At 43.1% G+C, this 26,988-nt stretch overlaps 5 protein-coding genes across 5 annotated transcripts in view; 4 read left to right on the top strand and 1 right to left on the bottom strand.

Annotated features, from left to right (window-relative positions):
- Nucleotides 1-26,988, top strand: part of LOC114361796 (uncharacterized) — a 79,547-nt gene that overhangs the window by 8,817 nt on the left and 43,742 nt on the right. The gene's annotated exons all lie outside the window — the stretch shown is intronic.
- Nucleotides 68-9,939, top strand: LOC114361815 (integrator complex subunit 7-like). The gene is made up of 11 exons (XM_028317002.1): nt 68-232; nt 1,451-1,596; nt 2,454-2,558; nt 3,589-3,715; nt 4,439-4,653; nt 5,167-5,352; nt 6,192-6,322; nt 6,915-7,119; nt 7,188-7,389; nt 8,500-8,722; nt 9,914-9,939. Exons 1-11 carry the CDS (start codon nt 68-70, stop codon nt 9,937-9,939), a joined length of 1,731 nt encoding a protein of 576 aa, XP_028172803.1.
- Nucleotides 9,892-16,764, top strand: LOC114361798 (Integrator complex subunit 7). The gene is made up of 5 exons (XM_028316988.1): nt 9,892-10,118; nt 14,874-15,088; nt 15,388-15,466; nt 15,788-15,982; nt 16,638-16,764. The coding sequence occupies exons 1-5, from the start codon at nt 10,029-10,031 to the stop codon at nt 16,692-16,694; spliced, it is 636 nt and encodes a 211-aa protein (XP_028172789.1). The 5' UTR covers nt 9,892-10,028; the 3' UTR covers nt 16,695-16,764.
- Nucleotides 17,282-19,122, top strand: LOC114361793 (insulin-like growth factor-binding protein complex acid labile subunit). Its single transcript, XM_028316982.1, has 2 exons — nt 17,282-18,450; nt 18,768-19,122. The coding sequence occupies exons 1-2, from the start codon at nt 17,342-17,344 to the stop codon at nt 19,024-19,026; spliced, it is 1,368 nt and encodes a 455-aa protein (XP_028172783.1). The 5' UTR covers nt 17,282-17,341; the 3' UTR covers nt 19,027-19,122.
- Vang (Strabismus domain-containing protein Vang) lies at nt 21,934-26,941 on the bottom strand. Its single transcript, XM_028316981.1, has 6 exons — nt 26,872-26,941; nt 26,545-26,688; nt 25,282-26,250; nt 24,651-24,835; nt 23,504-23,616; nt 21,934-22,406 (listed from the first exon to the last, which is right to left on the bottom strand). The coding sequence occupies exons 2-6, from the start codon at nt 26,631-26,633 to the stop codon at nt 22,098-22,100; spliced, it is 1,665 nt and encodes a 554-aa protein (XP_028172782.1). The 5' UTR covers nt 26,634-26,688; nt 26,872-26,941; the 3' UTR covers nt 21,934-22,097.

Below are 26,988 nucleotides of genomic sequence, written 5' to 3'. Positions count from 1 at the left end.
AAGATCCTACAGCTTATGAGATGACAAAAAAATATGCTCCCAGGTGGAACTCCTTCTAAGCTTGGCCATGAACGACGCGCGCTCCGCCGTCCGCCGCGCCGCGCTGGTAGGGCTGAAGAAGCTGGCCGAGCACGCCGCGCTGTGGCCGCTCCAGTGCATCCAGGACCTCGTGCGGGCAGCTACGGATAGCCAGGATCAGGAGCATACCATGCTCTGCTTGCAGGTTATGGAGGTTAGTAGTGAACAGATTCTTATTAAGCTCATTTCTTTGTATTTCTACTATGAGATTCCAACAACAACCTATTGCTGAATTACAACGCTAAATTTAGTGATAGACATCTTCATACTGTTTAGGATTTCAGTATTTCAGTATAACTACTCGTGTTACAAGTAATAAACGTCATCTAGATCTGACAAGACAATAATGTTATCCCTTATTTTGTGGATGTGATTTATTTATTTTGATTCACTGGATCAAAACCCAAAATAAAAAATAACCATTTTGTTTATCACAATAAACATTTTTTAATTTGAAATATCACATCCTTGGTTGATACTGGGTACATAACAGCTTTACCCTTTATGATACGAAAGGGTATGATTCACACATTTTTACTTGTCATGCTTTTGTATAGATTGTTTCATCCACGAAGACGCACCCCACCATTCTTCAGCTAATGTTTGAGTGTTATCGGTGCACGCTAAATCATCCATGAGTGCACACGCACACTACAGTAATGACGCTCGGATTGCTCGGATCAAACTCCTCGCACCACGCGCTTGCCTCGACCAAAAATTGGTGGGTCGTGTCTTCGTGGATGAAACGATTTATAAGGCTGGTTTTAGAGTCTTCTTCTTCTTCTTCTTTTATTAATGGCGATGAACTTGTGTATTTTCGCCACAAGGCACACTGTTCCGCCAATATCACGTGCGCAGCTTTTACACAATGTATAATTGAGAAATTTAAATTCAAAGGTATGCTAAGCAAAATACCTAAAACAAAGACACGCTAACGTAAGCTGACCGTCAACGCTGACAGCTGAATAGGGATGATGACTGGGTAATGAAATCGAAATTCTATTTAGTCCGTCAGACAGATAATCAAAACAATTTTGAACACATGTTTTTTAATTTTTTTCATAATCGAATAACTACAGTATTATATGTATTGAGTTGAAATGTCGCGTGACGTCATTTTTGTGTAAAAATTCTACTCAAGCGTGACGTATCGCGCCATTTCAACTCGATGTAGCACTGTTATTATTAAATTATGAAAGAAAATAAAAAAAAGAGTAATATTTTCTAATTATCTGTCTGACGGACAAATAATTGTAATTTTGTCATCTAGCCTATTGTATGAAGCGTCGGCGCCGAGCGATCAGCGTCACTCATGCGGTCAAATCCTAGTGAACTGTCCTTTTCATACTTATTTTATTAACCTTCTTATCAGATCCTGGTGGAATGCCCAGCGATCTGCGCGGCAGCAGGGCAGCAAGCGAGCGCACTGCGTCAGTACTGCGCCGACGCAGCGCTCAGCGCGCACTTACCACAGGCCGCCACCGCGTGCGGCGTGCTCACGCGCATCGTGCTCCACTGGTACTGTATCAGGACTAGAGATGTAAATTGACATCTGACCGGTCACGATGACCAAATACCATAAATGACCGGTCAAATTACCGAATAATTTATTAATTTAGGTACCCAATTTATATGCAATTTTAAATGAAGGAACGTTATTTTGTAATAAATTAAGAGAGAATAAGACGTCATCATAGTTGACGTGCGCCGCGATGCGACATTGCCATTCAACTATAATGCACGTGAGCGCGGTGCAAGGCAATTGCGTAGGGAAAGAAAGAGAGCACAATAAATCATTAAAATAAAATAAATAAAAAAGCTTTTATTTCCACAAGTTTACAATTTTAAATATTTAAGTTAGAAGCATTTGTCTTCGCTCTTGTGGCACCCCTATATGGGCAAAAGCCTCCTGCCCATATTGTATTTGTTTGCTGTCGATTCATACTCAAACGATTAATCGACAGCAAACAAATACAATAAATCATTACAAAACACTTATTGTTTCAATTTAGAAGTTGTAGACTCACTGTAATAATTCATTACAAGCCACTTTTTTATTTCAATTGAGATGTTGTAGACTTTTATCAATCACAAAATCTAAGAAAAAACTTAAGAAAGTACTAAACTATTACTGTAATCAAATTGACCGTTTTTGACAGTTTATGACTTGTTTTGACCATTTTTAACCAATTTGACCGTAAATGATGGTCAGTCAAATTCAGCCGCTTTGGTCATTTTCAACACTAATCAGGACACTTGCGCGAAGTCAAGGTGCAGGTTGTCGCAGACAGTCCCACAACAGAGTCGGTTGGCTATCCAGGATTTTCAACAGGATTTCGAAGTCCTGGAGAACTGGATTTTGGTCAATGATCTAGGACTGTTATTCCGGGTGTCAATCATTATTTAAAAGCCAAGCTCAGCGCGCACCTGCCGCAGGCCGCCACCGCGTGCGGCGTGCTCACGCGCATCGTGCTCCACTGGTACTTGTCAGGACGTTTGCGCATCATAGACCGTCTCATTCGCATTTTGTCACAAATTGAAAAATGATCCCAATCGCATTTGGTCCCATTTTGCAAGTGGCCAAAAAGTTGGCAACACAACCTTATGTGTCACGAACTATTTGACGCTGACTATACGACACTCCACAGCTGCCTGCACTTTCTGTGAGACAGTTAAGAGTAGGCGCACACCGTTGATTTTTAGTTGGCTGGTAGTTGTGCCCGATTTTAAATTGTATGAAGAATCGGCCAAATCGAATCGGCGTAGTGTGCGCACTCCCATACATGCCCGTACTGATCAACTGCCCGACTAAACTATCGGCCGACGAAAAATCAACGGTGTGCGCCTACTCTTAGAGATTCCACTCTTTCGAGCTGTCCATTGCATCGTTTCAGCGACACTTTAAAAATAACTGTGTTAATTTACCCCGTTTAATTCCAACCGCTTATTAAATGACATCGAATATTGCTCAATGCTCCATCGAGTCCAATCTTCAACTATTCTCCTCCCAAACTAATATACAGGGTGGAATTTCATAATGCCACCTGGAGGGAATGTACTCTTAATATTGTAGATAGAAAAATGTTCTCAAAGAAAACATTCCTTTATTTTTGAAAAGAAAGAGAACTGCATTCAAAGATTTTCGAAAATTTTTCGAAAAACACTACCATACCATAAATTTTTCTGTAACATAATAAAAATAATTTAAGATTTCATGGTTTTTCTTTCATTTGATTTATCAAGTATGTTAGAGAGATTTCATTCTTATACTTAACCCTAACTATCGATGTAATAAAAATACAGGGTGTAATTTTTAACAGATTTTAGTTGGTTCGATTCCCGGGTGTGGCAAGCAAATTTTTGGAAATCTTTGAATGCAGTTCTATTTCTTTTAAAAAATAAAGGAATGTTTTCTTTGAGAACATTTTTCTATCTACAATATTAAGAGTACTTTCCCTCCAGGTGGCATTACAAAATTCCACCCTGTATTCCAAATGGCATTGGTTACAGCTATGAAGAATCATTACCAGTAGATGGTTCTGAGCTGATGCTGGCACTGGAGTCGCTGGTGATAGCGACAGGCGTCGACAACGACCCGACCAACATCAAGCCGCTGCGGATTGCTCTTCGCTGTCTGGTAAGAATTTGAAATATTACAAAATACGTTTATTTATTTGCTTGTCACATGGTAAAATACAATATAAGTACCTTGCACATATGACACCCTTCTTAACTTTGCCATCAACAATTTGGTGGCATATTTATGTTGTTCAGAAAACATTACAACAATTTGCTAGCTACGAGTAGCTGGCTCATTTAAGTTGGATACGCCTAAATTCATCCCAAATATCCCTAATCCCAACGCACTTTATCTCGAAATTTCAATGGGAAGACTGGTCTCCACGACACAGGGAATCCTAGTGTGGAGTCCAGTGATGCTGTTAGTACATACTTACGTGATGCTGTTGTATAAATTGTAATCCGTTTTTATTCTGAATGTAACAGTAACCAGATCATGTACTGTAATATTTTTGGACTAAATAAATATCATTTTCATTTTCAATAAAGAATGTCTTATAATATGGCATGATATGTTATCCCTAGCTTAGGAATAATATGTTTGATACTGAAAAGCGGCGGGAAAAAACCCAGTCACATAATAATAAATATTTTATGCACTGACTAGGTAACTCAATACCACCTTTTGTAGGAAGTATTTAGCTTCTGGCCCAGGGAAGAGGGGGGAAGTCAGATTTTTAGGGACAGTCCCCCGCTTTAAGACACTTTTAAAAGCTAGGGAGCTTAGCTGAGAGATGTCATTAGATATACCCCATGAAAATAAACACTTTTTCTTCTGCAGGTAAAACTCTCCATCGCCGAGCCAACGATCTACGCGGCTCGCACGGCCACAGTACTAGGCATACAGCTACAAGAGTGCGACTGGAAGCAAGGCGGACCGCGCATATTAGCGCTGCTTGAAGCGCTGGGAGCGCTGGGCGGGTCTACGTACTGTCCGCATTCGATCGCTCCAGCCATGCCCGCGTTGCTGCAAACGCTTGATGCAGCGCAGAAAGGGTGAGTTGCGAGATCAAAAGCTGATGCTTTGACCCTTTGTTTACTATAAAAAGTTTTTTAATGCTTTTGGACCTTAGGACGATGTAATATGATTCAAAGTTAAGCGGGACCATATTCCTGTCACACCATCAATGTTATAGCCAATATGGCCCAAAAAAGCCACCGTAAAAGTTAGGCTTACGTTATACTGTAAAATCTGATTTTTATGTATAATGTTTGGGCAATGATTAGAAGTTGTTTCCACATCAGTCAGACACTTCCAACTCCTTGCCAGACTTTTTGAGGATAGCTGCCAAAGCCACGGTGACCCAAACTTCATGATTCACCAACATTCTATCCTATATTGGGAGCAGACGCTGACAAACTTTCAGCTTTTATAAAATGACGTAGGTCTGGCGTTCACCAGCTCTCAGTCTAATACCTTTAAGATGCGGAAGGTCTAAGGTCCAAAGTATCCGTTGTTTTCAACTGAAGTATACTTCAATATGTAAAACTACACTTGCTCTTCTTCAGCGAAGCACCAACGGACAGTTCCAACGACGGCACAGCACTAGTTCTGCTCTGTACAGTGCTTTTCCAAGAGCGAGCCGGTACAGCCCTGACGTACAAGATCAATTCTTCATGGGAGCAGAAAATACTTGACACCATCCGAGGAGTAGATGGCTGGACTAGATACAGGGTGGCTAGGGCTGCATTAAGGTGTGTTTCTCTTCTGTCTCTTGTATAGCCCTATAGAACAAGCCTGGTGCTGTATAAATTCTATTCCAAGAGCAGGCAGGCACAGCTCTGACTTACAATATCAACTCTTCGTGGGAGCAGAAGATACTGGACGCCATCCGAGGAGTTGATGGCTGGACCAGATACAGGGTGGCTAGGGCTGCTTTGAAGTGAGATTTAATAGATCTGGGGGATATGATGCTCAACCACAATAAGGAAGCTAAAGCCTGGTCCGTGAGCACGTATAATTTTGTCCAATGACCCCTAGCTACCCATCCTTATCGCTCGCGCGTAATTATGTCGCTGTCGCGCTCGCACACTCACTGCGGGCGCCCGTCGCACAGTCGCGACAGCAATATAATTACGCGCGAACGATAAGGATGGGTATCTTGGGGTCATTGGACAAAATTCTACGTGCTCACGGACCAGGCTTTAGATGTTAGTGCTTCCTTCCGAGCGGGTGTTATGCTCGGGGACCAAGGTCCAATTTACACCATCTTGGTTTGCCTATATATACTTGGCAGGATATAAAACTCCGTCACCGCGATGCAGGTTTGTATGAGCGGCGGAGTGTGCCATAGTGAAGTAGTAACAGCGCCATCTGTCGGTCACTAGTTTGTAGTGGCGTCGCCACAGATCCTCACATTCTATTCGCACTTCTTTGGATGTGTTTGAAAGGAAGATTCCGATATTGATCCCATACAAAAAGTTGTTATGATTGAGAGTTAGAATCACTCCAGTGTGCACATAAATGTTTGCATTGCGATGGATAATCGGATTACCCAAGTACGTACCAAATACCACAACGTGATTGTTGACAGATACGGCCACCAGAACCTAGCAGCGGATATTTTAAAGAGGCTCGCAGAAGAGGCGCCGAGTGAGTCGGCGCAGCGCTGGCTCACGGCGCTGCACAGAGCTGCCTCCGCCGACGCTTTACTGCTGAAAGAAGGTAACTTGTGTTCTGTTAAATAGTTGTCACTCAATTGGATTCTTTTGTTTAGTTGTACTACTGACATCATCTGCTTACACTGTCAATTTCATACAAAGATTCATACAAAGGATATAAAAAGTAAATTGATTGGTAGTGACACCAACCTTATTGGTTGGTTTTCCAAAATATTTTTTTTTACGTGAGAGTTCTTTTATTGTTCGTTCGTTTCTGCCAAATGACGTCCACTGTTGGACAAAGGCTTCCCCTCCCCCAAGATTCCACAATGAACGGTCCTCGCTGCCCGCATCCAGGCTCTTCCCGCGTGAGAGTAAAATAAAATAATCAATTTTTCAATGTTCTTGAGTTGTTATAGTGCGATTTTGTGTGATCTGCTCTTTTCGCCAATAGACTAATGCCCGTTTTCACCATCAATCCCAAATTTTTAAGTGACCCCTATGAAAACAAATCCTGTTGTCACCACAGGGGTCAGTTAAAAATTAGGGATTGATGGTGAAAACTGGCGTCATAACGAGGTTGTGACTTGTAGCACAACTTCGTTATGACGCCTCGACTTTCGAACAGTTTGTCTAGTAGACATTTTCGGTGGCAGGCATAAGCGGGCTCGAAGCTGCCAGCTCCGGCTGGGAGGTCAGCAGCGGCTGGGGCGGCGCGGGCTGCGGCTGGGGCGCCGGCTGCGCGGCCGCTTGTGCCGGCTGCGGAGGCTGCGCCCCTCTGCCCGCTGCCGCTATGGGGGCTAGGGCCCAGGCTCTAGCGGCCTTAGCAAGGGCTGCGGTCGCTGCGAGAGCTGCTTGCACGCAACCACCGCCTGCCATAGCACACGCTCATGCGCAGGTTAGAGCAGTCATCTGTTTCAAATTCACAGCTCTATGTTACCAAAAGTAGCGGGCTGCGGTTGGGGCGCCGGCTGCGCGGCCGCTTGTGTCGGCTGCGGCGGCTGCGCCCCTCTGCCCGCTGCCGCTATGGGAGCTAGGGCGCAGGCTCTAGCGGCCTTAGCAAGGGCTGCGGTCGCCGCGAGAGCTGCTTGCACGCAGCCGCCGCCGGCGATAGCTCATGCTCACGCGCAGGTTAGATTCCTTATTTAGGATCTAGATTTTTATTGCGAACAAGTATTTAGGCTGAGCGCCGCAATGGGTACGCGTGCGCAGGCATTGGCTGCGGTCGCTGCGCATAGCACATGCTCACGCACAGGTTAGTTTGATTAGAATCCACAGCGTTATCTACAAGTATTTGGGTGGCTGGGGCGCCGGCTGCGCGGCCGCTTGTGCCGGCTGCGGAGGCTGCGCCCCTCTCCCCGCCGCGGCCATGGGGGCAAGGGCCCAGGCTCTAGCGGCCTTAGCAAGGGCTGCGGTCGCCGCGAGAGCTGCTTGCACGCAGCCGCCGCCGGCAATCGCACATGCTCATGCGCAGGTTAGACTTTATTTGCTTACACCCACAGTTGTTCTACATACACAAAGTTATAGAACACTTAACTTAAGGCAAGTCTGCACTTACGTAGTGTACTGTGGCACAAACCGTCAAGATATTTTTGGAGGTGCATTGTATTAAAGCGTCGTTGCAGCAAGCGTCGGTGCATAGTTAAAGACATCGCGCTGAGCGCCGCGTTAGCGTATTATAGCCCTTTTCTAGCAAAGTGGAGACGAGATAAGTTGTACGAAGGTGAGAAGCATAGTGGGCAGGTTATGTGCACTGAAGCGGAGTGGAACTCTTCCCAACCGTCTCACTGCCACTGGGCAGAGATGAAGAGTGAATAACTTGGTTTTTTATTGACTGCTCATATCTTTCGTCACCCTTTGTGTCATCTCCGCTTTGGTTTGAAAATTTCCCTTATTAGTGACTAAACCTCTAAATCCAAAACGTGCTCATAATAGAGCCAACATTTGTCGGCCGTTTGGTGTAGTGGTTCGAAACGGACTACTATTCCGGAGGTAGCTGGTTCGATTCCCGCACAGTACAAACATTTGTGTGCATGAACATATTTGTTTGTACTGGACTGGGTGTTTTCTATGTATAATACGTATGTATTTACAAAAAAAAAAGTATTTAAGTATGTTTATATCCGTTGTCTAGTACCCATAGTACAAGCTCTGCTTAATTTGGGACTAGAAGCGCAGTGTAAAATGTCTAAGGATATTTATAAAAAAAAAAAAAAAAAAAAAACAATGTTTTCCCTCCAGGCGGCGCGCGACCCAGCGGCCAAGGCGGGCGCGTGCGCGAGCGCGACGCGCAGGGCGGCGCGTGCTGTGAGCGCGGTGGCACAGCGCTATGCAGCCATCGCGCGCACTGCATTCCACGCGGATAATACTACGCTAGCGCACCTTCATATGTATCCTTTACTTATTATAACCACAACGGGGAAGCTTTGCCATGAGCAGTCTGCTCATCATATCTTGTGGGAGTGTGATCTTTGGAAACATAAACGTGATATAATGCTTAATTCAATAGAACATACATCTGTTTCCGCAATTTGTTACACCGATCTTGTCGCGACAAGGAAAAATTTCCGTGCTTTTAATCGATTTTGTGAAAAATATTATTGGCAGGTAGTTGCCAATTGCTCATAAGATAGGTCCCCTTAATTAATTTTTTTGTCCGTGGTGCATAATCTTTTCTTAAAGGTTTTAAACCTTTGTTTGTCACCTGTCATCCGCTTTGCAATGGAGGGAAATCGAACCTTAATTTCGAACTCCTCCTATGTTCTTCTGATTAATTTCGTTGCTGGTCCAATGACAGTTTAACTTTCCCCCGGGACAAACTTGACCTTCATTGGTTGGGTTTTTGTGGCGGTCAAGCTGTAGATCCTGGCTACACAGGAGTTGCAGTGGTGTGAACGAAAGGTGGGAATAGTCCCGTAAGCTTTGCCTGCATCTCATTCTCATCTGAAGGAAACTGATGATCAGGCCAAGCAGAAGCTAATGAGGGCTACCGTTTTAGCGCTCGCCAGTTAGCGCCACTGTAGAGTAAGGTCCTGTCACTTGCTAGTAGCGAAGACAGTGGCACCAACTGGTGAGCGCTAAAGTGGTAGGAGGACTATCGCATTTGCACTTATCAAGATGGCGCCACTGTAGAGTAAGGTCCTGTCAATCGCCAGGGGTGCCAACTGTTAAGAATAAAAACGATAGCCCTCATTGCACCCGAAACCCTCAACAACAGAGGATCCTAGGAAAGACCGGGTGGTTCTCCACTGTGTAATTTTCTTAATTTTTTTATACATTTACTTTTATGTATGTAAGCCCACTCAGGTTAGGCCCCAAATAGCAAACACAATCTCAACTCGTCGCTTGCCTCTCTAACTGACGTATCTGAAATTTTTTTCGAAACTGAGTTATCTGCACCGTCATAATCAATTTTGCAAAATGACAGTTACGTCAGAGAGGCAAGCGACGAACTGAAGTCTGACACTGTGCATATTGGTTAATACCGCGTCTATCTCTGTATTCGAATATATGTTAAAAAGGTGTGGAGTGGACTGTATGTAGAGATAGGCCTGCCGGTGGTGAACTTATGCAAGAAGCAAGGAAACACTCCAAAATAGGGCCAAAACAGTATATTGCAAGTCAAAATCAAATAATTTCCTGACCATACCTCCAGTGCACAATACACATACGCTCAACTAGCCCACTTCCTGGACCGAGTCACGTGCAACCAACAGGACAAGCCGTCGGACATCGTGGCCAAGGAGATCCGGCCTACGTGTCTGGAGGAGATGATTGCGCTGGCACCCAGCGCCGCGCTCGCCAAGATCTCTGCCAAGCTGTTTGACAACCCTACGACGGGGCAGGGCATTACGCATAGGGTGAGTTGAGGGATTCTGTCGCTAATTTCCGGGTTAGGTATTATCTGGCCCACCGAAAATCTGGTCCGCGGACCAGTTAATAACTTTTTAAAATACTAGTCTTCATCTCGTCCGAAGGTCCGGGCCAGATAATACCTGTAAAATCACTAGGGTATAACTCGCCCAATCTATAGTGAGATTTAACATCTGTTCTCAGTTAAAGGATTCGTGATAAATTGTTAGTTAAATAGCCAAATTCAAATTTCAAGCCCTTATAATTTTAAACTAGGTAATGACTTAGTGCATCTAAAAAGTGGAAAAAAAAGGTACGTTCACCGTCTCCTGAAAATTTTAAAACAACCATCATTTTAAGGGTTCCGTAGTCCTGTCAAGGAACCCTTATACACTCGATAAAATAAACCGCACCTCCCGCAACAAGCACTTTCAAACGTATGCATCCCCACTTCCCACCAATATTGGCACCATTTAAGTTAAAGCCTAGTTCTAAACTTCATTTCACTAAAGGAAAGGGTTTTACCCCAAAAATGTGTCTTTAGAAGGATCCAGAGTCACTTAAAAAAAAATAGCTAGTTACGCTTGAGCCAACTTTTATGGCTATAAAACTTAAGTTGGGATTTATCGCTATTCATCTGTTAAAGAGGACATGTGTGGTCATTATTTGGTTTTATAACCATAAAAAAATGGCCAGATTGATCCCAGAGGTGAGCCCAAAGTGAGGTCTTTTTTCAAGTCACATTTATGGTATAAAATATGTTAAACATTTATTAAGAAACTAGCGGCCGCCCGACTTCGTACGCGTGGATCTCGTTTTACCCCCTTCATCTATTTTACGCGGTTTAGATTTTTTCATACAAATATTATTTCCCGCTAACTCCCGTTCCCGTGGGAATTTTGCAATATCCTGTTGTAACTAAGCATTAAGTTTACTAAGATACCTGCATGCCAAATTTCAAGCGTCTAACTTAAGCGGTTTAGATTTTTCATACAAAAGGATTTTCCCGCTAATTCCCGTTCCCGTGGGAATTTCTAAGTATACTATAACCTGCCCAGGAGTATAAAAAATAATTGTACTAAGTTTCGTTAAAATCCGAAACAGACAAAAATTATACAGATTGCATTTTTGGCATCAGTATCGATTACTAATCACCCCCTGATAGTTATTTTGAAAATATTTTTCATGTACAGAATTGACTTCTCTACAGATTTATTATAAGTATAGATTAAATGTTATTTTCTTTAAGGATATTTATTGGGCTTTCAAATAACACCAATATAGTTGGGGCACTGTGATTGTGTCAGAAGAAAATCTTTAAAGTTCGCGTCGCGGAAGGTGCGGTTTATTTGATGTTGAGTATAGTTTCGATAATAATATGTCTGTCGGTCTGTCCGAGGTTTTGCTTGGAAACTATTGAGAATAGAGAGCTGTTATTTTGTGGAGGTATGTATATTAATCACGCCGACAAAACTTGCTTGATGCTTGTTTTAAATTTTTCAATGGTATAAAAAATAGACCGTGAACATACCTTTTTTTCCACTTTTTAGATGCACGAAGTCATTACCTAGTTTAAAATTATAAGGGCTTGAAATTTGAATTTGGCTATTTAACTAACAATTTATCACGAATCCTTTAACTGAGAACAGATGTTAAATCTCACTATAGATTGGGCGAGTTATACCCTAGTGATTTTACAGGTATTATCTGGCCCGGACCTTCGGACGAAATGAAGACTAGTATTTTAAAAAGTCATTAACTGGTCCGCGGACCAGATTTTCGGTGGGCCAGATAATACCTAACCCTAATTTCCCTAAGATATACCAGGACATTACATACAGATGATTTTTGCATCCACATTGCTCGTTAATCTCTACAAAGGACCGGTCCTGCGCTGCTCGTATTCAGGTGTTTCCAAAGACCTTTACCAGATATCCGTCCACCGAGTGAAAGGTGTCTGCATTACGTCTTCTGGTACATGGTCGCCACTCGAGAACTTTTCTTCAGTTCTACGAGCCATGTGCTCCGTCTAAATAAGCTGTCAGACATCGTAGCCAAGGAGATCCGGCCCACGTGTCGACGGGGCAGGGCATTACACATAGGTAGGGTGAGTTACGGGTTTCTGTCGCTAATTTTCCTATGATAAACCAGGAAATTACACACAGGGTAAGGTGAATTGCTTGTTAATCTCCCCAAAGGACTGGTTCTGTGTTGCCCGCCATTCAGGTGCTTCCCGCGACCGTCACAGATTGTTATTCCACCGAGGGGAGGACTCTTTTGATCCATGGTCGCCACGTGACTTTTCTGACTCAACACCCATTAAAGCCTAGTCCGTGAGCACGTAGAATCCCGTCCAAAGACCCCAAGCTACCCATCCCTATCGCTCGCGCGTAATTATGTTGCTGTCGCGACTGTGCGACGGGCGCCCGCAGTGAGTGTGCGAGCGCGACAGCAACATAATTACGCGCGAGCGATAGGGATGGGTAGCTTGGGGTCATTGGACGGGATTCTACGTGCTCACAGACCAGGGTTTAGTTCTACGAAATATGTCCCCCACTCTGCCAATGCAAGTCGCGAGTAGTCAAGGAGATCCGGCCCACGTGTCTCGAGGAGATGATCGCGTCGGCTCCCAGCGCCGCGCTCGCCAAGATTTCCGCCAAGTTGTTTGATAACCCGACGACGGGGCAGGGCATCACGCATCGGGTGAGTTTTAGGTTTTGTTGACGGATTACTCGCTTATTTTCTTAAGATAGACCAAGGAACTACACATAAACAGGATGAGTTGTTGGGAAAGTGCTTGCTAAAACTTCCACGACTTGTTCTGCGCTTCCCGCATTCAGGTGCTTCGTTACGTCTTCTGGTGCGTGATCGCCACTCGACAACTTTTCTTTCTCAATGCCCATCAGTTCTAGTAGCTAGTAGTACGTCAGACGTCGTCGCCAAGGAGATCCGGCCCACGTGTAAAATAAAATTCATAAAAAAATCATAAAATTCATTTATTTTTACAAATAGACTTTTAGAAAGCACTTTTACACGTCCCAATATTAACCCTACCACTGCTTCGGGACAATAAATGGGCCAGTGCTGAGAAGAAGCCTGTCTTGAGGAGATGATCGCGCTGGCACCCAGCGCCGCGCTGTGTCGCTGCACTGTGGCCCTTATGTAGTTGTTATAAGGTCGTAATTTATTGCAGCACGCCGAAGCCATCCTAGCCGCAGTCCGCGCTTGCAGCGTGGGCTCTATGGGCGCGCGGCGTATTCGCAGACCATGAACTCGCCCAACGGATATTGAACCTGATATTGATCTTCGTCACAAGATTGTCCATTGCAGCACGCGGAAGCAATCCTAGCTGCGGTTCTGCGTGTGCTGTACTTTGGGCCTTATGCCATTGTTATAAAGCCGCTTCTATTGCAGCACGCCGAAGCCATCCTAGCCGCGGTCCGCGCGTGCAGCGTGGGCTGTTAATGTCACGCGGCGTATGCGCATGTCGTCCCACTGATCACAACAGAGGATTTTGAACCTTATATCTTCGTTACAAGATTGTTGTCCATTCTAGCACGCACTGTCCCGCATGTCGCTGCACTTTGGGCCTTATGACATTGTTATGAAGCCGCTTCTATTGCAGCACGCCGAAGCCATCCTAGCCGCGATCTGCGCTTGCATCGTGGGCTCTGTATGGGCGCGCGGCGTATGCGCAGACCATGAACTCGCCCAACGAATATTGAACCTTATATCTTAACATTCGTCACAAGATTGTTGTCCATTGCAGCATGCAGAAGCCATCCTAGCCGCGGTCCGCGCTTGCAGCGTAGGCTCTGTATGGGCGCGCGGCGTGTGCGCAGGGCGCGCGGGGGGCGCCTTGTGTCGCGTGTCATTGACCCCGGCTTGGCACGCGCCATGGCACTGTTGACCTTATGCCATTGTTATAAAGCCGCTTCTATTGCAGCACGCGGAAGCCATCCTAGCCGCGGTCCGCGCTTGCAGCGTGGGCTCCGTATGAGCGCGCGGCGTATGCGCAGGACGCGCTTTACGTCGGGTGTCTCTGACGCCGGCGTGGCGCGCGCCGCGGCACTGTGAACCTTATATCGTTGCTATAAGATCGTCATGTATTGCAGCACGCCGAAGCCATCCTAGCCGCAGTCCGCGCTTGCAGCGTGGGCTCTGTATGGGCGCGCGGCGTGTGCGCAGACCATGAACTCGCCCAACGGATATTGAACCTTATATCTTCGTCACAAGATTGTCGTCCATTCTCACGTACTGTCTCGCATGCCGCTGCACTGTGGACCTTAAGCCACTGTTATAAAGCCGCTTCTATTGCAGCACGCGGAAGCCATCCTAGCCGCGGTCCGCGCTTGCAGCGTAGGCTCTGTATGAGCGCGCGGTGTATGCACAGGACTCGCGAGGGGCGCCTTCACGCCGCGGCACTGTAGACCTTATGCCATTGTTATAAAGCCGCTTCTATTCTAGCATGCCATAGCCATCGTAGCCGCGGTCCGCGCCTGCACCGTGGGCTGTTGATGTCACGCGGCGTATGCGCATTTCGTCGCACTGTACCCCCGCCACGAATCACGACAGAAGATTTTTATATCTATTCCAGCACGCAGAGGCCATCCTAGCCGCGGTCCGCGCTTGCAGCGTGGGCTCTGTATGGGCACGCAGGGCGCGCGGGGGGCGCCTTGTGTCGGGTGTCATTGACCCCAGCGTGGCGCGCGCCGCGGCTCTGTGGACCTTATGCCATTGTTATAAAGCCGCTTCTATTGCAGCACGCCGAAGCCATCCTAGCCGCGGTCCGCGCTTGCAGCGTAGGCTCTGTATGGGCGCGCGGCGTGTGCGCAGGGCGCGCGGGGGGCGCCTTGTGTCGGGTGTCGTTGACCCCGGCGTGGAGGGCCCCGCCGGCGGAATACGCGGCCACGTTACCGCTGTCGCATCGACTGGCACTGAAGCTTGAGGGCGTTGTGCTGCCGGCTGTGCCGCTCAGGTATTAGAAGAGATGTTTTTACTTGGTACACAGAATAAAAAGAACAGTTCAAAAAGAAAAGAAAAACAGTATAAAACCAAATATGTGCAAAAAAGTTCCCCAACTCAGCATGAGTTGTAGCAGGGTATACACGACCCTTTTAAGTAACCAAACGATTTGGCCCAAAAGTGAAAAAAATTGCCATTTGATAGTTCGCCTTTTGTACTTTGACATTGTGTGAAATACTTTTAAATTCCTTCCCAAACTTCAAAAGCTGCCTCAAGCATGGTATTTTATGCCATGTGTATTTTATTTTTTAGCAAACGCCAGCCTCAGCGTCAAGTCAAAGGAGTACAAATCACGGTCACCGCCACACCTCACCCTCGAAGCAATGAAAAGGTAACTTTTATGGGAATAGTCATATTCACATTTCACACTTCATATTATTAGCTTTCAATCGCTCATTTTTATGCTCTTCTTGAAGTCATGTTATTTTCTTGCAATTTTACTTTTATAAATCACTTTTACACATACATGCAACCCTACTCTACTGTTACGGCTTCGTGACAGTAATGTTAATCCATACAAGGGCTTCCACGGAAGACCAGCTTCAAGATAAATGCAGAGCTTATTGGCTTTTTTCCTCTTGGTTATTGTTTATTTATAAATTGTGCTCACTGTGTTCAATAAAGTCCATTCTATTTTATTCAAATGTAACAGACGGTGGAGCTTACAAACATCCAGCCAGCCCTAACAGCAGTTCAAACAGTAACACCAGTGCGCGACTTCTTCGCGGCGCAGCAACTGGTCGGCGTCAACGCTGCTGGCCTCTACACTGTGGCTGTGGAATGCGCCTTCGTGGACGAGCGCGGGGAACTGTGGAACACCGGGCCTAGGACTTCTATTGTCATCAAGGTAACTAGAACAAGCCTGAAGTCCACTCCCGTCACTCATGCTAAAGCCTGGTCCCTGAGCACGTAGAATCCCGTCCAATGACCCCAAGCTACCCATCCTTATCGCTCGCGCGTAATTATATTGCTGTCGCGACTGTGCGACGCGCGCCCGCAGTGAGTGTGCGAGCGCGACAGCAACATAATTACGTGCGAGCGACAAGGATGGGCAGCTTGGGGTCATTGGACGGGATTCTACGTGCTCACGGACCAGGCTTTAGAATAAGACTAGCTGGAGTGTGTAAAGAACGAGCTGTGGTACACCGGCCCTAGGACTTCTACCTAAGGATCTAAGGATACCCCCTCTTCTCTGTCTCTCTCACACAAAAACAGCTATGGAAAACCGAGCCCAGGACTCCTATTGTCTTTAAGCTATTTGTGTAGTACAGCTTTCCTAGTGAACGAGCTCAGAAGCACACCTTATGTAGCGTATGATGGGCGAGTTGTAACCTGTAATAAATTGAACTATGTAACCACAACCTCTAACCACTTCTAAACTAATCAATATGTTACTTTTATTTTAACTACATATGTTACCATTTACTTACGCTGCGATAACTGATTGATTTCTGAAAGATGACGGTGTCGAAGGAAAAATAAAACTTCTTTTTGTCTTACAGGCTCACGAGGATCCAACTGCGAAAGGCATCGTCCAAAACACACGTAGTCGTTTCTGACTCGACCAAAACGACTTCCTTTAAATATTAACCTGAATCTTTGCGATAAAATCCATTTAAACAAGTATTTTTGAGTAGAAATTAATAAGCTTGTAAACTGTAAATACATACAATGTTTTTTCTAATAAATTATGATATCTTGTTCACCACCACCATAATTTATTCTGATTTCTGAATATATCTGCTTGGCCAATGATTGACTGGTAGATATTGACTATTAATATTAAGTCTTTCATTTGTATATTACAACTTTACGTGCAAAAACAGTGAAATAAATGTAATACATTAAGAACCTATTGTTTTTATTAAATTCATTCCATATGTATGTATTCCTATTCAGTATTCTGTAGTACCTATCTGTGCGGATTTTAATTTGAATAAATAAAAATGTAAACCTTTGTCTAGAATCTAAATCCATAATATTTGAATAAGAAAGGCGACGTCACGTGCCGTGATGCCATGTCAATAGAGTCTATTATTATCGGTCCGCGAGAAGTGTGTCATCAGCGCTCACCTTTATCAGGCGCGCGCTAGTAAACAAAGCGAAATGACCAACAAAAGGAATATCGATATGATAACGCTATCACACGCCCGGCTCTGATAACAATTTCACTACGTATCACTGCCTCCTAGCGAGCCAACGGAAAATGAAACCCTTCATAATAATCACCTTGATCATCAGTTATAATGTTATTAGTGCAAACATTTGTGCAGACTGTGTGTGCCGAGATAATGTGCAAGATAATCAAGACTATCTAGGAGAAAATGTTGACTGTTCATATTACAACGGTAGTGCGAACATTTTTAGGACTAACTTCAGCCTTCCAAGTGTTGTGTACTCCTTGGATCTGTCGTCAAACAACATCACACAGCTGGAAGCATCTAATATCCTAAAGTCGACTACACTGATCGAGCTAAGTTTAGATAACAACGCAATCAAAGAAATAAGAACCAAGATATTGCGTTTTCCTCGACTGAAATGGTTGGATTTGAGTCACAACAGACTGGAATACATAGACAAAGAAGCGTTCAGAGGTGTGAATAAATTGGAGTATTTGAATTTGGCTAACAATAGATTAACGACTCACGAAAATGTCGGTTTCCATCGGCTGAGTAATCTGAACGAACTCGTTTTGGACAATAACGTCCTAGGGCCCGATCTGATGGACACTAGTTTGTTTGATAGGGAGGGATTCGGACTGACGCACAAAATACAGAGCTTGAGTATAAGCGGCCTACATTTAAATGAAGTTCCCGACAACTTTTTCTCGGACGCTTACGACATAAGAACACTAATCATTTCGCACAACAATTTGACGGACACGTTCGAATTCCCGTTCACGTTGGAATATTTGGATTTGTCCGACAATCCGATCACGGAAATCTCCGAAGAGGATTTTTCGGAGCTGCCTGGACTTAAAGTGCTGAAACTGAATAATTTACGAATCAAAGAGGTTCCCGAATATGTTTTCGCGCCTTTACATGGTCTGGAACATCTAGAACTGGAGAGGAATAAGAACTTAACAGTATTCAGCTCTCTAGCTTTCGGACAGGAGGTTTTGGATGACCCGGATTATTTTGTTTTGGAAAAACTGTCCCTGAAAGGATCAAGACTGTCGAAGCTAGAGAAAGATCTGGCGGTGCCGTTCGGGCAGCTGAATCTGCTGGACCTTCAAGGCAACCCGTGGAAGTGCGACTGTGAGTTGACGTGGTTAAAAACGCTACAGATACAGCCCGAATATTACGAACATTTGAGGTGAGTGCTTTATCATTATTATTATTTTTCTATTTAAAGTTCAATAACCGTTTTACAAAACAAGTTTCTCAAAACAAAGAATATGATAACCACTACAATGACGTCATTAATTTACAGCTAATTAATCTGAGATTACCGGCAAATAATTTTCCATCTCTGATACTTTGCACATTAATTAAAGTAGAGCATTAGTAGACGATCTTTTGTGACGACATTAGCTTTACAAATGGCAATTCCTTTGATAGACAATAAAATTCTAAGTACCCAAGAGAAACTAAACATGTTTCAAACCCCTGAAAATAAATCTACTCTTTCAGGTGCGGCTCGCCAAAACCTTTCTACAACAGCAAGATCTTCGAGCTCGACTCCAAATACTTCTCTTGTACCCTGACCGTTCACCACATAGGGTTGGTCATCGCCGTCATCGCGTTTTGCGTGTGTCTAGCATCCATAGCCATCTGGCTCTTCGTCTATGTACCCAAATACCAGTCTCGAGGAGGTTTCATAACTCATATGTATACGGCACCGACGGCTGCATACACTATGCTACCTATGAACAGTCCTGGGAATAACTAAAATCAAGATTTTTGTTGTTATTGTTTTTAATTTTAATATTACGCCGGCTGTGCTCGTAGTTTAATGTATTTAAGACCGTCTTTGTTAGATTTTGTGAAATTATGACGTCACATTAAATATTGTAGACCGACTGAAACTGTATTGAAAATGAGTCAGCTTAATCTGTTAACGCTAATATTACAGCAACGCCATGTTTTGTTTTGTTTCACGTTATTAATGTATTTTTCAAAGTATTATTATCGTTTAGTTATTACGGATTTGTGCAATAATTATATTCATGACACCATTATGCTTAGAATTAAGATAACTATTAGATAACAATACATTATAATTATAATGCTGCAAAATAAAAGATTCACTGCAAAATTCACTTTATATTTAAAAATACAAAAGTGTACAAATTGTTTTACAAACGATTACAATTTAAGTAGTGCTTATAATTTCCTAAAGGCAAAAATTTGTGCTGAGAATCCCGAGTATTCAGTCCTTGCCAAATTAAAACCGACTTGTGACAAACAAACACATTTTTTGCATATTGAATAAGTACTATACCATGTCATTTCGTAACAGGAGCGTATTATAACAGTATAAAAATTAAATAATATCAATGTAAACAATATTTGTGATAGATATAGTATAAACCTTCTGCTATTTATATAAAATTTCATGAACACCACTAGTTTGAAATTATTATCCTAGACAATCCTCCAAAACGTTTATATCTACAATTCCTTACGTTCCAAGCAGGCACAAGCATTTTACAAAGGCAATTTGAGCATTTAAAGTTTCATATAAAATTGATACTAATTTATTATAATATGTCTCATTCCTTCCTTCCATTTTAAAGCATGAGTAAAAGATTGCAAAAGACCCAACGTAGTTCTTATGTAGGATCTTATGGCATTCATTTGTCGATTTTTCTCTTGTTGATATGTTCAGTAGCAATGGAATCCCAATGATTTTGGGTTCATTTTTCTATGATCTATGGTTTTGATTTGAGTCTCGCGTCGTCTATGCACATTGCACAACCATTATTTTTAAAAAGGTTTAAAAATATCAAACGTTTTTTTACAGTCTCATCAAAACACTGCGCAGTTTTGGCTTGCTTATCAATATTAAGTAATTTTTAGAATATAATTTTATAAAAGTAAATTTTTTTGTTAGTTACTTCACTGAATATTTTTTTATAAAAAGATTAAGTTATGCACAGCTTTTGCATATTCACTTTTCTTAGCCACATTTTGCGCTTAACAGCTTTTTACTTTCCTAATTAATAATAATAAATATCATAAATTCTATACTATGATATGGTAATAAACTAAGTTACATAACACCTATACAAAATACTGTGATTCACTCATAATACGATTTATTAACTTCAAGCATTAGTTACTTGTTACATCAAAACTTACGAACCACATTGGTCCGTATTTTTATTTATTTCACTGGATTTTTGCATGACACGTGGATTTCTTTGTGCTGATTTTACACAACACATAAGTTTTATCAAAATTGTGACTACCATGTATGCTATCTAAGATTTGTGCAAATAACTTACAAATACAATCAACATCTACAACTAAATCGTACTAATATATGACACAAATATACAATACTTGTAAAAAAATCATCAAAACAAATTGTAAAAAATATCAAAGTAAGTAAATGCGCTTGAGTCTTTTAGAATGTCAAAATGGCGGTTGCCTCCTTATTACAATACCTGGAAGAAGTAATACACATTGCCGTCTCTTTTCCTCATTTAACTTGAAGATTAAAAAGTGATAGCTGCCAAATAAGTGTGACAGAGACGACATTCTTCATAGCCAGGAACTATTATAGATGACCCACGCTGAACTGTCCCACCAAACTCAATGACAGGGGGGCGCTACCATCGATCAACTATATGGTTTCCATCATGGCAAAAATCGGAACCAGCAATCCGGTATTGACGGTGGCGCCCCACTGTCAATGTCATCGATAGGACAGTCCAGTATTTTGGAACTATACCTAATATTCTTTAGAGATTCAATAATTTAGATTGCACTTGTACTGTGGGATTAACTTAACCTATATTTTCTTGCTGCCAAGTCAGACTTTCTATAATTCAGATCTTTTTTCAACTGCTGTAGGTAGAGTAATTGATTGATAAAATAAATTAATAATTTAATCAAATGTCACGATTAATTGATTGATTGAACTACTAACTACAATATTAATTAAAATTACCGATTCTGTCATGTATTAAAAGTCAAATCAAGACAGCAGCCTTATCAAACTTCCATTGGATATTAAATACTATTTCAATACTAATCTAGCAAAACTAACTAATTATTTCTACAGTCTTATCGACCGGCCACAGACTTTATTAGCGAATAATTTTATATGAGGCGGTGAATTTAATTTATAAATACATTATAATCATGTAGCAATCAACGCCACACTGCAAATTAAATGAGCCAGCTCTTTATCGCTAAGTCTGGCGTCTATAAGTGCGCAGAATCGAATTTTATGTTACATTTTACAATCTAAGAGCTGAATTTTTAGCAAAGCTTTTAATTAATTTAAAATAATTTCATTACAAAGTCACGATCTTGGAATAGTAGGTATGAGACATTTTGACATAAGAAAAAAGTGTACTGTAAACAATTACATTTCAACTTTCAATACATTTACATTCAGTGAGAAATCAATGAGGGCTATCGTTTTTATACTTAACAGTTGGCACCCCTGGCGATTGACAGGACCTTACTCTACAGTGGCGCCATCTTGATGAGTGCAAATGCGATAGTCCTGCTACCACTTTGGCGCTCACCAGTTGGTGCCACTGTCTTCGCTACTAGCAAGTGACAGGACCTTACTCTACAGTGGCGCTAACTGGTGAGCGCTAAAACGATAGCCCTCATTGACCGTAAATCCACGGCCTTTATTGAAACAAAAGAAATGCGATTCGATTCTGCGCCCTTACACACCAGCCTTAGCTTTTCAGTCGTGGCCGAGTCATCACTTCCACCCAACTAAATAAAGTCCAACTGTCATACGAATCTGTGGCCGTCGCGGGCGCTGCCCTCCTGTCAGACTGACGTCTCGGAGTTTAACCGCAAGATGAACCTGTTGCTCTTGGGGTCAACCACTTCCTCAGACAGACTAAACTTGGGCAGCTGTTTGATAGAGCATATTAAAGACACGTCACCTTGCCTTAGCTGGAATTCCACGGAAGAAGCCAGAGGTCTTGCTAGAAGTTCGTCAGAGATAAGAGCCCAGCGCTGCAGAGGCCGCGACTCCTGTTCAGCTGATAGGACCGGGCCTTCTACGAAGAAAGGCTCTAGGAAGGCTCGCGGCGACGCGTCTTGGGATAGGCAGCGGGCTAGATGCGCTAATACCTGGAAAGTTTTAGAAGTGAAGTTAGGTTTTGTGAGAGTGATAATAAAGTTCGTTTTTTGCCTGCAATAGGTTGTCATATTTTAGACAATGGGCTTTTGTCTATCGCCGTATTGAAACATAGAGCGCTTTCATATTAGGGCCGGGCGTTAGTAGCGCGACAGCTGCGCGGCAGCGGCGTTTTTATAATGTGAAGGCATGCATCCGCTGTCACATAGTATGAAATTATCGGAAGCGCGTCTGTCGCGCCGCTAAAGTCGCCTAAATGTGAAAGCGCAATTAAAGTTTTCATTTTTTGCCTGCAATGGGTTGTCATATTTTAGACAATGGGCTTTTGTCTAGCATCGTCTGTCACATACACATCTAATGATCAGATTTCAATACTTTTTATAGTCTAGGTTTAAACTAATTAACACTTTTTAACACTATAACATTCTATGAGTAATTATCGTTGTAAATGTGACACTGACACGCACGAGACGCATGGCAGAATTAATACTACAGGCACACTACTTAACTGAAAACTATAGCAGCGAGAAATATAACGGAGCTTTGTGGAAACTGTGGAACCCGTGTTTCTGTTACGTCTAACCTTAGCGAGACTTCAGTGCTTCAGACATGATACCGTGACAGCTCTGTTATCAGAACAAGTCAACTCTCCCACACTTCTACAGGAATCAATTAAGACCGCTATGCTTGCAAGTGCGTCACGTCGTAAAGATCGCTTTATTCACGAAGACGCGCCCTACCAATGTTTGGTCTCGGTCGCGCGGGGTGCGGGGAGTTTGACCCGAGCAATCCGAGCGTCATTATTGTAGTGTGCGTGTGCACTCATGGATAATTTAGCGTGTACCGATAACACTCAAACATTAGCGGAAGAATGGTGGGGCGCGTCCTCGTGGATGAAACGATCCATACCTTAGCTAGGTTTTTTTTATTTTCATTTTTTTTATTTTATTCGGAAAACCAACAGCAACAGTAATAATCTTCTTTTTTGCCCTAGCCCTTTCCTATGATTTGGGGTCGGGTCTCCTCGTTCTGCGACGCCAGGACAGTCTGTCCTGGGTTATAGTTATGGTAATGGTCATGGTCAACTTACGGAGTCGGCGGAGTGCCTGGGCTGCTGTCGCGTGGCGCGCAGATATTTCTGCAGCGCACGCGCGAGTGACGGGAACACCGCTTGTGCCGCTTCACGCGGACCTAGCGCGCCTCCTAAGAATACAAATGGTAATACTTTTACTAAACGGAAAATAATAATAATAATAAAACATTTTTGTCATGTGCAATGCAGCATTTGAAGCGGCACTGCGCTGCATTGCGCGGCGTGACAGAAAGCGTCAAAATGTTCTTTTGATAATTTGGTGTGTCGCATTAAGGTAGCACGGCTGCTTCCCAGTGTCGCTGCATAGTCAATTGCAATCCAACCTTAAAGCGACAAATCATGTCACCAAAATAAGTTGCCAATAAGCAATTCGATGGAAATCAAATTGCCGACCTTCGCAATTTGATTTCCATCGAATTGTAGTTATTCTACACAAGCGTAGTTGTAACGAGTACCTATTTACACCCGTATTCACAAACATTACTATGAGGTCTCACATTGCGCGTGGACGCACAGGGTGACACACGAACCAATCACAGAGCTCTATTCAACGCTGTGCGTTCAATTTGCTGTTCCCATAAGCAAGCATCTTTTGTAAATATGGTTAGTTGGGGGAGGTTTTATTTCGACAGAACTCTGAGGCGACTGGACCGATTTTTATGATACATTACCTGGCACATAACTGACATATCTAACACACTGACCGTTGGCGCTGGAGAGGCGCACGCGCCGCGAGCGCTCCGCCTCTGTAGTAGCGCTCGTTGTGCGCCGAGCCCGAGTTCTAGACCTAAAGCCCGGTCCGTGAGCACATAGAATTTTGTCAAGTGTGCGAGAGCAACATAATTACGCGCGAGCGATAAGGATGGGTAGCTTGGGGTCATTGGACAAAATTCTACGTGCTCACGGACCAGACTATACCCATCCTTATCGCTCGCGCATAATTATATTGCTGTCGCGAATGTGCGACTGGCACCCGCAGTGAGTGTGCGAGCGCGATAGCAACATAATTACGCGATCGAATCCATTTCGGCTGGGCAGCGTTCGGGAAGTACTATAAGAAGCGAGCAATAAGGATGGGTAGCTTGGGCTCATTGGACAAAATTCTACGTGCTCACGGACCAGACTATAATTGATGCACACTGACCGTTGGCGCTGGTCAGACGCACGCGGCGCACGTGCGCGAAGGCGTCCTCGGCCGCGCACAGCAGCCGCGCGCGCCGCTTGCGCACGCGCCGCGAGCGCTCCGCCTCCTCGTAGTAGCGCTCGTTGTGCGCCGAGCCCGAATCGCGCCGGCCTCTCGCGCTGCCCGTGCAAGACCCGGTCGTAGACCTGGAAACATAGAGATTATTTGTTCTAAAAACTAAGATAGACTCTTAAATAGAAAATATTTATTATCATAAAAGCGAAAGGTCACTGATTGACTGACTCACTCATCACGAAATCTCAGAAACTACAAGTGCTACGAGTCTGAAATGTTTGCATGAGGGTTTATTTTACAACGTAGGTGCTCAGTAAGAACGAATTTTACGAAACTCCACCCCTAAGAGGGTAAATAAAACGGTATCCACGCGTACGAAGTCGCGGGCGACCGCTAGTAGAAAATAAAAATACCCAAAAAAGTAAAAATAAAGAAGTTAGAAAAGATGAAATTAAACTTGTGTTAGAGCTTTCATTCATTACACACACAAGTGTGGTGAGTAAGAAAATTGACATTTTTTCTTCTATAAAAACCAAGACAAAAAATAAAAGCACCCAAGAACTTGAAATTTCCTTACCTGGCTTGTCCCGAAGGTGCATTTGTATTGGACCCATCCACATCATAAAACTTGATGCTTGACTGCCCTTTCCTCTGTGATTTTGATATAGATATCTTCTCCAAATATGGGTTATAAATCGGAAACTCTGTGTAATACTTCTGTAACACCCAGACAGCAGCTCTTTGAATGCTTAACTGTCCGATAGCATATGACCTGCTTTCACCATCAGGACTCCTTACTATTTTAATATAGTACACAGGCTCTAAATGCCTAATCTCCATCAATATTACAGCTATATAATGTATAAAAAGTAAAGTATCAGCAAAACTTGATACATAGGAAACTAAAGAATTATAATCTATGGCCTCTTCTCCCACTGCTAAAGCTTTTGTTGCTTCAGTAATTTGCACTATATAAAACAGCCAATATGAAAATATACAAACTGCCAGAATGACTAAAGTCATTGCACGGAATACAAATATTCGAGGCAGAATGGCATTGCGGGGCCGTAAAAACACCGCCCAAACTCCAATGGCTAGCAAAACTAACTTAAATGCTAATGATAGCAGAATTCCTTTACATTCAGCAGTGCACGAGAGCAGCTGTATCCTTTGGCTTGGTTGTATTGCTATGTTATCTGTTAGTCCTGGAAAGAATCCAATTTTTGGCAGCACTACCATAGCAAGAGGGCTCACAAATGATACAAATGATAGGCCAAGTGCAATGGTAGTTCCAAAATATCTGGAACAGACAAATCCAATTCCACTATCAGACTCCATGGGCCAGTTACTGACATCTTCCATAGACTGAGAGCCTTCTGAAGTGTTTCCTGTCACAGCAGTGGTATTTTCTCCCCAATTTTCGTCTTGGGGTAGGATTTGAACTTCTATCACTTCCTGACCATCTCTGCCCATTTCAGGGTTGATATTTACACTTGTTTGGAATGGTGCCATATCGCTGGATTCTTTTCTCTGTGACTTTGAACTCCTGCAAAGAATTATTTGTAAAATTATTAAAATGTAAGGTTTGTACACAAGTTGCAACAAATATGTTTAAATTGCAGCACTTATTACTCTTTACTTCTTAGATTTTAGTCCCAGTTTCACTAAATGTCACGTTTACTTGTAGAAATGTACACAAAAATGTAGTGCACACAGTAACATGCCTGACCTATTTACAAAGTAACACAAATACTGTTACCACTGTACTCTTCTAGCTACCTATTTAACTTTTACAGCAGCTGGTGTAATTCCCAGGTTTAATTACTAATCAATAGCTCACCGGGTGCTCCGATGGGTGTGCGATCTGTGCCTGGAACTCCGCCGCGACCGGCTACTCAGTTCAGACCTTACAGACTCCGTCTCCATCATTAACCACACAATCGCACTGGCCCGGTCTCAGCCATCAGCTAATGCCCAGTTAAATCTGCAATCAGACGCGTTCCAGGCAATCAAAAGGATAATTCAGGGCAATTAAAATACTCGAGCTTCACGGAACTATGAACACGAAGAAAAACACTGTTCCATGCAGATTTACACTAATTTCCATGCACCAAAATTATTGTTACTTCACTTTGTTTCGTTTTATTTGTAAACAAATGGAAAATACCTTTGCATTATCGTAAAATTGTAAAATTTTCTAATAGGAGCGTCGTTTACTGGACCGATCGGAATAATTCATTATTTGTAATGAGGATAACGAAAAGAGGTTATAAGAAAAAACTAA

Source organism: Ostrinia furnacalis, unplaced genomic scaffold, assembly GCF_004193835.3.
Source record: "Ostrinia furnacalis isolate ACB-3 unplaced genomic scaffold, ASM419383v2 OfSCF6001, whole genome shotgun sequence".
Lineage (NCBI taxonomy): Eukaryota > Metazoa > Arthropoda > Insecta > Lepidoptera > Crambidae > Ostrinia > Ostrinia furnacalis.
The sequence above is the reverse complement of the archived record's forward strand: the minus strand, read 5'-3'. Positions and strand labels throughout refer to the sequence as shown.